Below are 16886 nucleotides of genomic sequence, written 5' to 3' on the forward strand. Positions count from 1 at the left end.
GACTTCAAAGTTTTGGTGTCGCAACATCCTTGACAGTGGTACACTAGTGGTAGTAGGGATTCTTCGTTGTCACGGCATCCACTGGTCAATAGTCAACAAAGGTAGGAAGCAACTTGTTAAAAAAGTGAAGCAAGTTGCACCGAATGTTGGAAAGTTGAATGGGATAATTACAATTTTGGTCCCTAATTTTTTAGGCCATTTGCAAGTTAGTCCCTGAACTTCAACTATAAATAGACCTTCTCATTTTTCATTTCAACTATCCCAACCAATCTTTCTCTCTTAGTTTTCTCTCTTCTCCCATTTGAGAATCTTAAGGAATTCTATTTGTTTGTAATATTTTGGAAATAGTAAAGTTATCATCTGGTGTTAGTGCCCGAGGACGTAGGTATAATTTACTGAACCTCGTTAAACTCTTGTGTTCTTTCTTGTCCTATTTTTCTTTCAATATTTGAGGGTATAATAGTAGTATTTAATTGTGCTATTAAATTACTATAGAATGTATATTCTGACTAAGGAAAAACTTGATATTTAAGAGATCTTTGTGATCTACCTCTCTTCCCTGGGAATTGAACTTTGTGTGATTTTTTAGTACAATAATTTACACGCTTCCGATCCTATTGGAATAACAGCTACATCATTGGTGTTGGTCACAATTTCTTCACTTCAATACCTTTAGGGATCTCACAACCTCGGAGGCTTAGTGTCGCAACATCATACTCTCAATGTCGCTACTCTCTTGACAGTCGGCTTTAGGTTGATTTCTCATTGCAGTTTTGCCCCCTAGAAGCAAAGGGACTCGATGTCGCGATTTTTATAGCATCAATGTCGTGATACCTACCTTTGCCACTCAAAGATTTTGTTAGGTTCCTTATAACACCATTTTTCCAATTTGGGTCTCAAAATGAGTAAAACTAAGTAAAAACGTTTATTAATAGTAAAAAGTAAAAAACAGTAAAAATATAGAAATGACACCTAAATTGCTTGAGAATAAGCTATTAGAGTGTTTTGGAGAGCTTAATTTGACATATCAAATTACAATAGATCCTAAGGCAAACAAAATGTTCTTCCAAGAGTTTGGTAACAAGGTCGTTGCCTAATCTTCTGAATGGATAGGCGGGGGAAGGCTGAGTAGAGCAAGGTAGGCTCTCAATAGGAGCTCATGACCAATGCTAGCAATATCTTAGAGACAGGAAAGGAGGAGTTGTCCACACAAGTTGCGAGGTATGAGAAGCGGTTGGACAAACTAAGGAACATTTATGAAAGGGATGTGAAAAATAAAAATAAGAAGATTGAGGACTTCAAACAACAAGTGGTTAAATTGTATAAAAAATTAAGTGACGAGGTGGATAAGGTGAACCCCCCGGTCGTGGAGAGTGCCTATCTCACCATACATGTGGCCTGGAGTTTGGGATGTGCAACTGCTTGGAGTCGTACAAAAAAAGTACTTTTATCATTTCAGTACCATCCACTCTCAAGTCCCTAATCCCGAGGCTTGTATGGAGTTTCTACAAGTTGATGGGGCCTACGAGATGTAATGTGAGTCTACTGCCCACCTTGATGCAAGCAAGACTAATGCGGCCCAATATTTCACCTTTTTTTTTTGTGTTTATGCTTTTGCTATTTTTTGTAACTTTTCTTTTTAATGACATATCCCAATTTTTCTTCTGACCATGGTTTTTTCTATTTTAAGGTATTAAGTTTTGCATATTCAAAAAAATTCAAGATATGTAGTTTTCTAGATTTAATAGTTATGATCCTTAAGAAATTAAAGAGTCGTAAGGGGCCAATTGCCTAAAACATATGTAACATTGGTGATCAAACGCTTTGAAAAGCTTATGTCTATGGAAGGCAAAGTCTTCTGAGAAGTTTGCAACCTAGGTGATCGAAGGCTTTAAGAAGTGTTGAGCCTATAAAATTTGAGGTCTTTTAAGAGTCTTTTAAGAATTGTTGAGCCTATAAAAGGTAAGGTACATTGCACAATATTTACTCTTACCAAACTTTTGGAAGATATCAGTAATTATCTGTAATATATTAATTAATATTTTATTCACATATGTCTAAAAAGGTTAAATAACGTTCGACCACTCACTGTGAACGCCTATTAGTGAAGAATGTTGCTAATTCCACTATGACAAGGGTTTTATTTTATATGCACATATATAGTTCACATGGTGGAGACAATACTATATGGAGCTATCATTTAGCTTGCATAATATCGTTTCTATGCTCAAGACTCACATAAGGAGATCACATATACTAGGGTTTGCCCAACAACTAGCGAAAATACTCTGGTTGATATATATTAGAGCTAGGGAGCTCATGATCATGCAAACATGTTTGTGCATTTAAGAGTTGTATTAAGTTAGGTGTATATGTACACATAGTTCGTAAATATATATACATAGAGCTAGCCAATATGTGAAGCTCACACAATATACATATACTCATACCTTATTTAGTGTGACTACACAACACTTATGGTGCTACCAAATAAAGAAAGAGGAAAAGAAACTATCCTACTTTAGATCTAGATTCATTGTGAATTGACACGAGTGATCACAGCATTTGGGAGGGCTTTCATTGGGAAGTTCCATTTCGACTGATTCTAGAGGTTGGGAGTTAGTTTATGTTCATCGCACCAACTATTGATATAAGATTTGGGTTTAGAGATTTAAGGACGACTTACTTTTCATGGGCGGAGAGCAAGGTTTTCATAATTGGAGTGGTCGTCAAACTTGTTAGACCACCGATTCTTAGTCCAATTGTTTGATTATTTTAACCAGTTTATTTGATTCAATTAAATAGCTTATTAAAAAATCATAATCGAACTGGTGGTCAAATCACCAATTCTCAATCTAATTTGTTTGACCATGTTGTCTGGTTCAATTAAATAAATTATTAAAAAAAATCATAAAAAAGATAAATATGGTTCAACTGATTTTTTAGCTCGATTCAATCGTTTCGCAAATCAACCAATCCAAACCTCTATTTCCAGATTGATACCTCGACTGATTCTCGATCTAGCTAGCTGATCCAGTTCTGAAAATAATGATAGAGAGCTGTAAGTGGTCGAGTATGGTGATAGAGAGGAGAAAAGAGAAAGTATCAGTCAAGATAAAGAAAGACTATAGTAAGTGTCTTGATCAAACTATCTTTGTCAAGTATGATCCCTCGACATGAGCTCGCTTTACTGTGGAATTTCGAGGTAGACATTCCATGATCTTGGTTGGTGAGATCTAGTCTTAATTTTTGGTCTTAGCTTGTAAGTGGTTTGACAAGGTAGCAGGATCGCGAGCTTTAATTGACGAAAGTTGTTGGTGAGTTCCAGAGGTGGTTTGGCGAGGTCCAACGAGATGAAAGGATAGTGAGATGATATCGCCAAGTACCGTTGATGGGATCGTCTAATATGAGTACAACAATATGAACAAAATTGGTTAGATGATAATGATAGTATTGACATTGTTTAAAACTTATGACTTTGTCTTTTCTAAGACAAAACAAACCCTACCTTTCGTATTAGAGATGGTTGTGATGTTGAGTCAAATATATATGAAGTCGACAGATGTTGAGTCTTGTGGTGGTGTGCGTCATGGATATGGTTTGTTCTTAATAATTTTTATCTAAAAAAAGAAAAAAAAAAAAAATAAAATTCAAGTCAACCGGCTGCATCATGCATAAATTATTCTTTTATGTTTTCCATCCTAATCAATGTGGAGGATGAAAAATAAAATTCCTTTTTTTCCAAAGAGAAATTTCTACTTACCTAACCCAGCAGTGTATAACATATTTAATTTTAGCCGAGGCATCAGATCTAACCAATAAAAATAAATAATCGAACTCTGCTCATCTGCTATCTAGGTATACTTGAAACATCTAGCAAGTCAACTTCACATATTTCACTCCATATTTCCCAATACAACAAGTGGATTAAAGCAATACATAGAGAAGAAATATGTTGGGAGAGGAGATGAACAGCTTCATCAAGGTATGGTTAGCAGTTTTCACATCTCTAAGTTATTGCCATGCCATGGGTAAGATGGTTCCAAAAGGTCCCAAAAGACTCATTTTCCTACTCCCCATTGTCTGCCTATTTCTCTACCTCCCTCTCAATCTATACTCGCCCCATTTTGGGGGTCTAACAGCCTTTTTCATTGCTTGGCTTGGTAACTTCAAGCTCTTATTATTTGCTTTCGACAAGGGTCCTTTAAACACACGTATTTCTCTCCCACTTTTTATGGCTCTGGCTTGCCTACCTATCAAGATTCAACAAGATCCAATTAAGGAAAACCCATCATCAAAATCACTAGGAAAATTTACTGTCAACTATGTTATTAAGGGTTTGCTTTTGGCCATTATACTATGGTCCTATAACTTCATTGAATACATACATCCCAATATTATCAAGCTCCTCTACGCTTTGCACATATATTTCTTCCTTGAAATCTTCTTGGCTATAGGGGCAGCCATGGTTCGATCCTTTTATGGGGTGGAGCTGGAGCCACAGTTCAATGAACCCTTCCTTTCAACTTCACTCCAAGACTTTTGGGGCAAAAGGTGGAACCTCATGGTGGCTAGTATCATGCGCCCTACCGTATACGAACCTACCCTAAGATTTTCGTCAGCTGTGATTGGCAGAAAGTGGGCCCCGGTACCGTCGGTTTTGTCAACGTTTGTAGTATCGGGTGTGATGCACGAGCTAGTGTTTTACTACCTGAGGCGCGTGAATCCCACAGGGGAAGTGACCTGGTTTTTTATTTTCCATGGAATTTGTTTAACACTTGAGATTGGTTTGAAGAAGGCATTAAGTGGGAAGTGTCGGTTACCGTGGATAGTAACGGGACCGTTGACAGTTGGGTTCGTGTTGGGCACGGGCATTTGGCTGTTCATTCCACAGTTCACGCGATCAAAGTTGGATGTTAGAGCGTTTGAAGAGTACGCTGAAATTGGAGCGTTGTTGAAAAGTTCTTGTGAAAAAGTCTTAAACCACATCTTTTATCACTTCTGATATCCAAAGATTAGCCCTCCACATTGTTGGTCTTACAATTTTAATATTTCTATTTCTATTATTATTTTATACAAATGATATTTAAGATTATAATATATTATTTTTAATTGTATTTATACATTTTAAAAAAATCAAGTTTCTAATAATTTATTTTTATGTATTCAATAATAAATAATAATAAGTTTTAACCTCAAGTTGGGTGTTTGTTTGGTCTGACTTTTGTTAAGGGAGTAATATATGCTTGATATAAGAATAATGTAAAGCTTGGATTTTGAATCATGTTTAAAATTATAAATATATATATATATTGATAATAAAACTTTGACTAATTCATAAAAGGGTAATTGAAATAGTAAAATTGAGATTTTGATATTGATGTTTATCTCAAATTTAAGTTTCATCTTTTGTAGATTTATTGTATTAAAAATACCATCATAATAAAATATTTATTTTTTAAATTATTTCTCAATTGAATTGGTGTCTAATTAACTCGTGAGGTTAACACAATTAATGAATATGTATCTAAAATCTATATATATATATATATATATATATATATATATATATATATTATTATAGAATATACAATAAGATTTTCTTAACAAACACACATAACATAGATATCTTTATTTGTTCACAAGTAAAACAAATATAATACTTACAAATACACTTTTTTTTTTAATTACTAACACATTTATTAATAGTAGGTTTAGGAAATACAATTCTCTATAAGGTAAGTAATACGATTGATGAACCATTCCATAACATGGAATGCTTCCTAGCACGGAATGTGGAGTTGTTGAAAGGACATGAAACTATGCAAAGGTTGTAGAGACTCCTAAGCTGTTTCATTATTGGAATGTTTCAAGTATATGGTTTGTTAAAGAATATATTCCTTAATCTTCTCCTGATATACGATTACTTCCCCTCCTATTTAAATGGAAAGTACAATTGTATTTCTATATATAATTGACACTATTCCTTAGAGAAAATCTGTGAGTCTAACTTTTGTAATTTCTTCCTTTCTTGATAACACGTTCACTAATCTCACAACCCCACCATCCACTACTTTAGCATGCTCACTTTCCTCTTTTTTTTCTATAAAAGTTTATTAATACCTTCTTTCTTATCTCTTATGAATAAAGAATTGAACGTTTCATTTAAGACTTTTAATTTTTTGGGCAAATTTAAGCAAGTTTTAAATTGAAATAAATCTCAAAATTATACATGAACATTGGTCTAATATGCAAATTTATACATGAATTTTAATTTTGTGTAATTTTATGTATGAAATTTTTATTTGACCCGATTCTCACATTATTAACACAATTATTGATATAAAATTATTTTATGTTTATATATTACATACACAATTATATTTATCCGATATAAAAATAAATTGATATATTTATTCCTTTAAATATGGACGATTGAATTAAAATTAAACTTTCATATATATATTTAAACCACAATCAAAATTTTGTGTATCAAATTGGACATTAAATCAAAGTTATGTATAATTTTAAATTTATCTTTTCTATGCAACTTTTATGAAAAATCACAACAACTATTCTACCTTTCACCTTTTTCAGCCATCCATTGCTTCCATCATCACCACATTTGTTCCCTTAAGTTTGCCGTCATCTGTTCATGACACTCTGCTTTATTGGTTTGTAATGTTTTCACGCCTAAACAAAAAAGCCGTCTACACTCTACAGTACTAATTAATTATATTGAAAACAAAATTTTAAAAATATATATATAACCAAAATTTCGTAGTTAAGAAATCATATTTGCCACAAATGAGAAGAGAAACATTTTGCAAAGGAGGCGTCCAGCCGATAATAAAATATTACAAGTAAAGAAATAGTGGTTAAGATTTAAGACTAACTATTCCAGAACTTTCTATCGTTGCCGGCATAATCCAAATGATTTACAAAGGGTTAGAATGTGAAATTTGCATTCCATACATAAATGATGCCTTAATTAGGAGGCTAAATTAACCCCACAGATGTTTCCGAAAGGATTGAATCTCAGGTTGCCCATTGATGAAACAACTTTCAGTTTGCATGTTAATTAATTAATGATTAGGTTCTACAAATAATGACATGGCCATGCAGAAACAGAACAATTTAACTAGCGGCAAATCATTCCCAATTGGTCCCCTAAAGGAATTTCAGCCAACAAAAAAGAAGGAAAAAAGAGAAGTGATAGCTGAACTAAAAGAGTCAACTCTACTCGATGAAAAAAACAGTCAAACAGTGTCGTAAAAACTATTTCAGTAACTGCTTTGCTTTCAAAAGGAGTATTAATGTGTAAAGGCAAAAGTCAATATCTACCAAATCCAGGAGGGGCGTTTATGCATTGGGATCAAAAGAACCAATCTATATATTCTGCAGCAGCAACCAAGAGAAGCTATTCTTTGTCTACATCCAAGGGCTTTTATCATTGCCCCAAATGTACACAAGCAAAAATGAACACATCCTCGGACATTTTTGCCTTCTTTATCACTTATCTTACATTCTGCCTTGTCTTAATCATCCGTTTCAGAGTTGCAAGCCAAAAGTTGCATTCATCCCACTCATTGGTAGTAAGAAGAACCTGTTCCAGAAACAGAGATAAATACATTGAAACCACTTTCAGTTGCCACTCCTAACAATCCTGACAGCATAAACCAACGTTCTTTTCCCACAATACCTGGATATGTAGAGCTGTCCCAAAATCATTATTGTCCAACGCCTGGCAGAGCTGAATAAGCTTATCAGAAGCATTTTTTGAAATGTCTCCACTGTTGAGTTTGGCAAATAAGGCACCTATTTTCTTTGAATTGTCTTCTATTTCACGCTTCTTGGCTGGGTTCGCACGTGGTCCTCCCACTGCTTGAGAGGTCTCATTGAAAAGTCTAGTTAAAGTTGTGATTACAGGTTTCTGGTGGGCTGGAAACCAAACAAGGTAAAGTTATTACCAACAGTAATATGCCTAAAACATTTATATTTCTCCATCTATTAGTTCACAGAACTGCATGAACAGAGATTATTTTGGAACCAAGCACACATTTGATTGATCTTTATTTAGGAAGTTCTGATGTTGTGTAGCATACCTTCAACCTCATTTATGTGGATTATGCAAACTTGAAGGATAACTAACTAGCACAAAGAATAGTAAAAGATTTTCACAATTATCAATTTAGAAACAATTTGTTTTGTTTTGTAAATGTTCTCATAAAGGGTGATGATGAAAAGATTAACCTTAATAAACTTTCAGACAGTAAACCCTCATTCTGGAATAATCTCAGAAGTTAGGTGGACAAAGCATGCAATGGGTGAAACTCCAAAATCCAATAAACAGGTATGACATTAACATTATTTGAAATCAAGAAACTAGTAATTACCAGGTACATTTGAAGTGTCAGCAGTCTGCACAGTTGGTGGGAGTGCAGCAGGTGCTGCAACTGGTTGTATTGATGCTGACTGCGTAAGGCTAGTAGATTGCACAGGACTCATGCCAGGTCTTTGAACAACAGGTGTGTCGGTCACTGGCATAAACCCTCTAGGTGTTGGAGTAGGAGCTACAAATTGGGGCACTTTGGGGCCAGGAACTGATCCCATTTGCGATGGGACAGGTGCAGGAGAACCAGTTCCTTGGGGAACAGGATAAGTAGGGTTAGCAGCACCCTGAAAGGCATGCAAAAATCATTTAGTATACCGATCATAGAAGAATAACTATGGCATTGAACATGAATTAGATGTAGCTATACAGACAGGATATAATTGAGAACCCAAGGCAGGTGGCTGCTGATATTGATCTGCATTTCTTAGACCAGGAGGGTTTGAAGGAACAAAGGGTCTAACAACAGGCTGAGTGGTGCCAAGTGAAGGAGCGAAATTTCCCTGGAAGGACAAAAATATTTAGTCCAGAAACAAACTGAAAAATGAAAATAAAATGCATATAAGAAACCAAAAGACTATAAAAATTAGAAAGAGTTAATAGAGTTTTTTCCGGGTTTAAGATAAAACAAGTGACAATCAATTTTATGGAGAGCAGCAATGGAGGGTTGTTTGCACATTGAAAAACTGCCAGTGCCAAGTTACCTCAGATCAATTGCAAACTTAAAGATTCCCACTTAACAGCAAAGCCATGCTAGTTATAAGCTGGCCTATTGCTGTAACTAAGATTTCATTTGGACCTAATTGTCTCTATGCATTAAGATAGCATGACAGATTAACAGTAAAATAAGAAGAAATTATTGTTACAAAATAGCCATCACTTAAGAGTCTACAAAGTAGACTGCTATGCACAAAAGGATACCCAATACAGCATACCTGGGAAACATGAGGAGACTGCGTTGGCACAAAAGTATTTGCAGGTGCTGGTGGTTGAGGTCGATACGAGGGAGGAGGTGCATATCCTCCGTATTGGCAGAAAGAACGCTGATAATTTTCATCGTAAGCACTAATAGGAACACTTGGCTGAATTTGTGAAGTAGCAGACTCCTAACCAATAACAAAAGGTAACAAAAGGCACAAAAAAAATCATTCACAACATCACAATAATCAAGGACCATCCAGTAAAGACACTCCTAAGATAAAAGCTAAAGGAAAAGCACCGAATATATCTGTTGCATAGGTTCAAAGACTGATCCACTTGCTAGATGAGAGTTTTCGAAGGCCATAGATGTAGTTTCTTTCTCTGCAATAGAAAAAAAAACAGATTTATCCTCAACAAGCACATATTGCCAAGCACAAAACATAGCTAAGACTTCAGTAAAGCTAATTTCATGTTAATCCTCATAAATAGTGTGTGTGAGAAAATCAACTTTAAAATAAACCAAAAAAACTGAGACACCAGAGAAAGAAGTTCACAGGTTTAGAACTCCTAATTACAAGAGCTCAAAAACAATTTCTACCAAATTCAATCAGTGTTGTTGGCACAATTAATAATTAGCACTACATCAAAAATCCATATGTAATAGCATTAGAACCACGGCAGCAAGCATAAGCCATCTCCTGAAACACATACCAGGTTCTGTTGAAAGTGCAATACGATCTTTTAAGATAACAAGTTCAGGTGACAGCTCATCAGACCCCAAAAGCTTCAAGTACTCCATGGCCGTAATTAGAAGCCCTTGACTAGCCAATATTTCAGCATATTTCTCAACAAGCTTGCAGAGAGATGCACTATATTGCTTCTGGCCAGTTGCCAAAGCAAGGACAATAGTCTTTTCCATCAAATCCTAGAAAACAAAAATCTATTGTGGGATTTCAGCCAGACAACTTATTCTTGAAATGTGTTTCTATGAATTGCCAACTTACCTGGAGAAGATCAACATAAGATTTCCCATCATGTTCGGTTGTCAGGCACCTTGACCAAATCTCTACTGTTTTATCAATATTTCCCGCACATATATAACAGAGAGTTGCTGCCAGAGTATTACCAGAAGCCATTAGTTTGGAAGCAAGCGTATCACAGAGTACTGTCCATTCCTCTCTTTGGGCAAACTGCTCATCAAATATGATATATAAGTCCCATAAATAATTTGTTACTACACAACTATAAATCTAAATTACTTCCAAACTATGAACTTACTGTACAGAGGAGTGCAAGTGTTTCTTTCCATAGTTTCAAAGGCCTTCTATTGACAAGACTCATGAGATCATTGTTCACCATTGCAGAGACAACCTTCAGGTGTGGTGAATGGCTCATCTTAAGATACTGATCACATGTGCTCTCCCATAAGGAAGTACCACCAACATGAGCAATAACTAATGCATCAGCCATCTTATTGGCTGCAATGCATTGTGCAACTGCTCCCTTATAGTCACCCACCACCAAAGCACGTAGAACAGCATCATCAAATGATGGATATGCACTTTCCTCCAGCCCATCTGATTCTTGAGGTGTTAGATCCGTGCTAGGAACTGTGCCCTCAACATGAAAGTTATTTTCAGAAGTTGCAACTGGTGTATCAGCCTTGGGACTTGGAAGATTGTTGAAGAAATCCTCCCCATTATCAGCAGCAAAGAGGGTAGCTTCTTTCTCATAGCTCACTTTTTCCTCAAGGGTAATATCAGTCACACTCTGAGAGAGGTCATTTTGTACAGTATCTTTTTCTTCTGCAGGTGGGCTAAAACCAAGATGCATGAGCAACTTTGTCCTAGCTGTCCCATCATCTTCAAACATCACCTTTAAGAAGCCCCACGTTTCTCTATCATGCTGAGATCTGCACAAAATTCCCGTGAACCATAAAAGCCATTAATTGGAAGGAGTAAAGAAATTATTTGACAAAAACAAGAAAAAAATAATTAGAATTTCTTAGAATCTTAGTACAGATGACATACTCAGACTCTTGAGATTTCTTTTCACATAGAACCCTTAGAAAAGACCTCTCCCCATTTTGGATCGCAGATTCAAATTCAGATGAACGACTGACCAGACTTTCTTCAGCAACTAAGTTGTGCACAAAAACCTGAAAATAGCATATAGGACCATAAGATCCCAAAAAGAAGGAAGAATGTTATTCATATTCTGGTAGGTAAAAACATAATGAAACAAACCTCACTGATATATTTACCTCTGATGACGGAGAAGTACCTACACCATGAATCTGAGGGCGAAATGAGACAACTTTTCCTCCAAATCCAAAAGATACCCCAACAGGACGTTTATACCATTTTGGTGCTCTCAAAGACACTGCATAAAATGAAACTAAAGTTGGTCAGAAAGAGAATGTAAAGCATATATATTCTCATAAACAATAGAGTAAAGAGTAAAAACTAATTAAGCAGAGGTAGCCCACATCTGCCTCTATTGGCAGTCATCAATCATGTTTCTCATAGACCGCCAAAAGCTAATTAGTAGAAAGGTCAAATTATAAGACAAAACGGGAAAAAATGGGTGGTTCTGCAGAAGCAAATTAAAGTACACCGAACAAACTACAGCACTCAAAATGCATGGTTCTATTTGAAGCATTACCTGCACCAAAATCACCCTCCCCAACACCATATCGGCTGCAACCCTGCATAATAAAGGTAAAAAGTTAAATGCAAGAAGTGCTAATGTAGAGTACAAGAAAAGAATTCTGAGAGGCAAAAATTGTTGGCAAATCAGACAAATAAACTGCAAGAATAGTAAGCTTTAAATACTTTCCAGATTAACTACCAAAGAAACATGTCCCATCTACATGCATTAAAAGCCATCGTAAACAAATATGTTGCTAGCGATACGCAGATTGCAATTGTTTAGTCACACAAGTCCAACTGCTAAGAAATTTTTGTTTAACAAAAACCTAATTATGACAGGAAAGGTAACTTGGACAAGGTCACACCTCAATATTGCAAATGCCAATCTTGCCATCAAAGGAAGATGCTGATATTACTCCAGGAATCTTTGTATACCAGTGCACATCAAAGTTCCAGTTGGTACCGGCAGGCAATTCACAGACAATCTAAACCCCAAAACAGAAATAACCCAATTCAGAATGTAATCTTTTGATATTAAGGAACATACAAATCCAGAAGAAGTGAGGAAGCATATTAGTAACTAAGTCATTCCCCGACCTCTCCAGTCACAGTATCCCAACAAATAGTTCGATTATCTTTGGCACATGTGAGCAAATAAGAGCTGTCAGTGGGACACCATGCCATTGCAATTACACCTGCAATAGCACATGCATTCAAATATTATTATGAACTTAAAATAACAGAAATCTTATTTACCTTACAACAATAAAAGACCTACAAAATAATGCATCAAACTTCTACATGAATGGGGACATGAATAACTGTCATGAAAATTAACACCAAATGACCTAAACCATGAAATGGTCAAAGTCCTAGCTCTATCTGGGATCACTGGCACAGTTCTGACAGAGGGCACCAAATCAATCTCAAAAAACTACTTCCACTCTTGACTTTAGGTAGCTAACTATATACATATCATATTCACATATTATACAATGTAGTGCCAGCCTGCCAGGTTAAACTGAAAGAGCATATAATTCTCTTATCAAGTACAGAAACAAACACCCCCAAAGTAAAGGTAAAATATCAGCAAGTTAAAAAAAAAAAAGAAAAAGAACCGAGTTGCATCAACTTCTCAACCATTATTACCTTTTGTGTGCCCTACAAACTCCTTCACCGGTGACATTATGTTCCGCATATCCCAAAGCTGCTTGCAAAAATACCAGAAATTAACAATTTCCTAACAAATGGTAATCCACATTTTAAGCAACATCAACGGGATTATTACCCTTAACATGGGTGAACCATCTTCATCTGAGGCAACAACAAGTTGGGTGGCAACATCAGGATGCCACTGCAAAACAGAACACCGCCTTCTAACTGAATCTGCAAAACTGTCCATTAGAAAACCAAAAAAAGATTAGGTCAAACGATGTGCTGGGTCATGATGGAAATAACATGTGGAAACAACCAGAAGTTTTTCAATTGATAGAAAAGATGAACTTTACCTTATCACTGGTTTTTGCTTCTTCAAGTCCCAAACAACTGGAAAATTATAAACAAAGACATCAGCTACCCTGCTAAACTTAAATGACAAGACAGTAAGTCCAGAATCCATTAATTTCCTCACCAGTTGTCCCATTATGAGAAGTTGAGGCCAGTATATGTTGGACCTTACTGTTCCAGGACAGATATGAGATTTCACCTTGAGCAGCAGAACCACTACCCTGCATGAAGGCCACAAAAAAACTATGTCAGATACCTCCATAGTCCACAGGTTGTCTTTTTTGTTTTAAGTTTGAAAAAAGGGGGGGGGGGATTTGAAACGAGAAAAGAAACAAGCAATGTTTGCTGCAGTGGAAGATATGGCAATTAGTGGAACAGCAAGGGGGTGAAATGTGTTAATCTTGATTCTATAAATGGCTCAGAATCAAAAGACAATGGCCATGCAATACTTTTCCACAGTGAGCAGATAGATGAAGGAAGTTTACAATTCAACAAGCTACTAATGATTGCCACAGACCTTAAGAGGTGGAAAATGAGACGGTTGTGCAGGTGCTGACAAATCCCAGATGCAGATTTCACCATCATCAGCCCCAGATGCTAGTAAGTTTGGAGCAATGGCATTGAACTCGAGACCACGAACCTAAAAGTATGAGGAAAAGAAAAGAAGAAATATACCATGACATCTTCAAATGCTAGATGATAAATATCATATATGTCAAAAAGCTAGAGGATTTATTACACGCATAGACACACACACAAAAAAAAAAAAAAAGGAATAAGGAAACTCACAGGTCCTTTGTGTCTAGAAAGACGTCCAACAATAGCTTGTTCACTTGACATAGAGCTGAAGAAATTGTTATGTTTAAACCAAATTATCATGTTGTTTCAAACCGAATAAGACAGTGCTAATGTCAAAATAAAAATCCCAAAACAAAATGAGATTGCTAAAGGAAATACAGAGCAATAAATACTAATAATTGGCAAAAAAAACATAGGAAAATGTGAAAGTAATCAATCCCAATCACCTAGAAAAACAAAGATCATAAATGAATAGATAAAAGAATTAAATATTCTATAACACAGGGTCTCAAATAAGAATCATTTTAATCATAAATTTTCTCCAAAAAAGATGATATTCTTTTCCTTCTAGTTCTTCATCTCTAATAAATTACAACTAGATCCAGATTAACCAGCAACCCAATGCCAACAAGAAGAAGAGTTTCTGCTCAACAACCAAATTCTTTTATAAATGATCCAGTCAAACTAACACAGAACATTCAGTGCTCATGAAACGTGAAGTAAAACTTGAATGTAGCCTACTAAAGACAATGCCAAGATCAGGCACAACAAATTACCAGACATTTTATCCAACTTATTCCACATGGCACAATAAAGCAAGCCATTAACAGTTTATGAGGGAATTAAGTTTCGAACACATCAGTCAGAAGTCACTTTCAACCAAACACTCATCAAATCCAGTTATAATAAGTAATCTAGAACTCGCAAATCATGGGCACATTATTACAATATCAGATCATGAAAAAGCTAGCCTCGAAGTAAAGAAGCCCAAAAACTTGAATAACCACTTGCTGTAGATAAATAAAAAAAATACTAAATTAACACAAGACAAAAACGATTATTGGAAATCCATATAAATAAACGCGTGAATATAAATTTGATAAGAGATCAGTACAATCCCAAGTAGATGGAAAGCAGTCACAATTTTCCCATCCAAACAAACATCATACACTTAAAACCTGCAATATAGCCACTTGACTTATTCTAGTGCCCAATTCTTTCACTACATGTCTAATTTAACCGAAATTTAAAGTAAACTAGATTAAATCGACCGATATGTACATTTTATAGAAAGATAAAAAAGAAAAAAAGTACCGTATCAGGTTTGAGGGGTTCCAAAGATCGATATTGCCATCAACGAGTCCACCAGCAATGAGCCCGAGTGAAAATTCATCGGAACCAGATCCGTTCTTGCCCCAAGCGAGGCGGTTAAATCGCTCTGAGCTGGGGCACTCGCCTACCAAAGGAAGCTCGCGATCATCACTCTGGAAATCAAACTTGAATATCTCGAGATTCGCGGATGAGCTAAAGGACATATCCACCGCCCCAGCCATTGTCCCCGCTGCCATGTAGGGAGCGTCCGGCGCCATTGCCACTTGCGCCGATCTGTTCACCCCTTTTATACACGCCATTAGATTAAAGGCAAATTTTACACTACGTTATCCTCCCAAAATACCTATCAAATAATATATCGATGCCGCGAGAAATAAACAAAGACCGATAGCAATTATCGGCACATATGTGAATTGATACGGAAGAAGCTCAAAGAGAGATATGATTTGGATTAATATGGTGAGAATTTGAAGGATTAGGGTTTTGATCTAATTTCGGGAATTCAGAAAGAGGGAAAAAAACACTGTGTAGCGAGGTTTCTTTTTTTTTTTTTTTTTGAGGGGGGCGATTTTCTGAATTCTGTTTTCTCTTTTGACTGATTGATGGAGGAGAGTGGTAAAGTGGTAATTTTATGAATGGTTTCTTTTTATTTTGGTTTTGTGCTGCCGCTGCTGTGGTCGTTTTTATGTTTTGTTCGAGTAACGAATGTCTATAACTCGGACAAAGGATGGAACTGTGAAAGTGCAGATGATTATAGGATTAATTCCACCAAACGCCTATAAACTTTCTTCCACATTTTAAAATAGTCCTAAACTTCATTCAAATTGAAATTTCAAAATATCAAAATTGTATCCATCAGCTTGTTTTTCAATTCTAGCCATCAATTTAAATGTTAAACATCAATTTGAATGTAACATGAAACATATTTAAAATATATAAATAAGAGGATAATGCGCTTCAACGCATTTGAACTTATGTCTTCCTACATTGAGAACAATGTCGATGACAATCAAGCTAAGATGAATATGTATATATAATATGATCCACATATTTTAAATATTCTTCTTGCCAAATTTGAGCTGACAATGATATTTGGTTCAAGGAATGTAAGATGAATGTCGGGTATGTTACTTACATTGTCCTATTTAAATCATTTGGTTAAAATATAAGATTATGTAGAAACATGTTTTACTAAATTATTCTTGTTATAAAATTTGTTTATTTTAGCAAGTTTAATTCTTTTAATGTTTTTAGTCTCGAATTTCATAAAATTATGATAAAATTTGATTTTTATTATAATTTATATATTAATAAGTAAATATATATATATGATGTTGAAATAATTTCATAAATTATAGTTAATATACTAAAAAAATTAGAGTGAATATAATAATTATAACTTTTAAGTATGACATCTATTGTTTCGCTATTAAGAAAAATAAATATACTTGTTTTTAATTGGATTTAAATTTTTTAAAAAGGATGAAGTTGATTAAAATAATAAA

The 16886-nt window shown here is 35.2% G+C and overlaps 2 protein-coding genes across 2 annotated transcripts; one reads left to right on the forward strand and one right to left on the reverse strand.

Annotated features, from left to right (window-relative positions):
• The first annotated feature begins 3814 nt into the window (after positions 1-3814).
• Positions 3815-5176, forward strand: LOC108469421 (acyl-CoA--sterol O-acyltransferase 1-like). Its single transcript, XM_017770306.2, has one exon. The coding sequence runs from the start codon at positions 3953-3955 to the stop codon at positions 5003-5005; it is 1053 nt and encodes a 350-aa protein (XP_017625795.1). The 5' UTR covers positions 3815-3952; the 3' UTR covers positions 5006-5176.
• A 1841-nt stretch (positions 5177-7017) lies between these two features.
• LOC108469743 (protein transport protein SEC31 homolog B-like) lies at positions 7018-16112 on the reverse strand. The gene is made up of 21 exons (XM_017770759.2): positions 15364-16112; positions 14260-14314; positions 13988-14110; positions 13595-13691; positions 13473-13509; positions 13253-13358; positions 13114-13171; positions 12562-12659; positions 12330-12449; positions 11978-12020; positions 11577-11695; positions 11344-11471; positions 10592-11225; positions 10318-10503; positions 10025-10238; positions 9612-9694; positions 9328-9498; positions 8767-8895; positions 8397-8679; positions 7703-7941; positions 7018-7606 (listed from the first exon to the last, which is right to left on the reverse strand). Exons 1-21 carry the CDS (start codon positions 15678-15680, stop codon positions 7517-7519), a joined length of 3330 nt encoding a protein of 1109 aa, XP_017626248.1. The 5' UTR covers positions 15681-16112; the 3' UTR covers positions 7018-7516.
• Positions 16113-16886: the final 774 nt, after the last annotated feature.

The sequence above is a fragment of the Gossypium arboreum genome, chromosome 8 (assembly GCF_025698485.1).
Source record: "Gossypium arboreum isolate Shixiya-1 chromosome 8, ASM2569848v2, whole genome shotgun sequence".
NCBI classification, from domain to species: domain Eukaryota; kingdom Viridiplantae; phylum Streptophyta; class Magnoliopsida; order Malvales; family Malvaceae; genus Gossypium; species Gossypium arboreum.

Bases quoted from the DNA above. Each gene is read 5' to 3' on its own strand.
- LOC108469421 (XM_017770306.2), top strand. From the start codon at position 3,953: ATGTTGGGAGAGGAGATGAACAGCTTCATCAAGGTATGGTTAGCAGTT.
- LOC108469743 (XM_017770759.2), bottom strand. From the start codon at position 15,680: ATGGCGTGTATAAAAGGGGTGAACAGATCGGCGCAAGTGGCAATGGCG. The intron at 14,111-14,259 runs GTGAGTTTCCTT...TCATACTTTTAG, and splicing joins TTTCTAGACACAAAGGACCT to GTTCGTGGTCTCGAGTTCAA. The intron at 13,692-13,987 runs GTCTGTGGCAAT...GCCTTCATGCAG, and splicing joins CTCATTTTCCACCTCTTAAG to GGTAGTGGTTCTGCTGCTCA.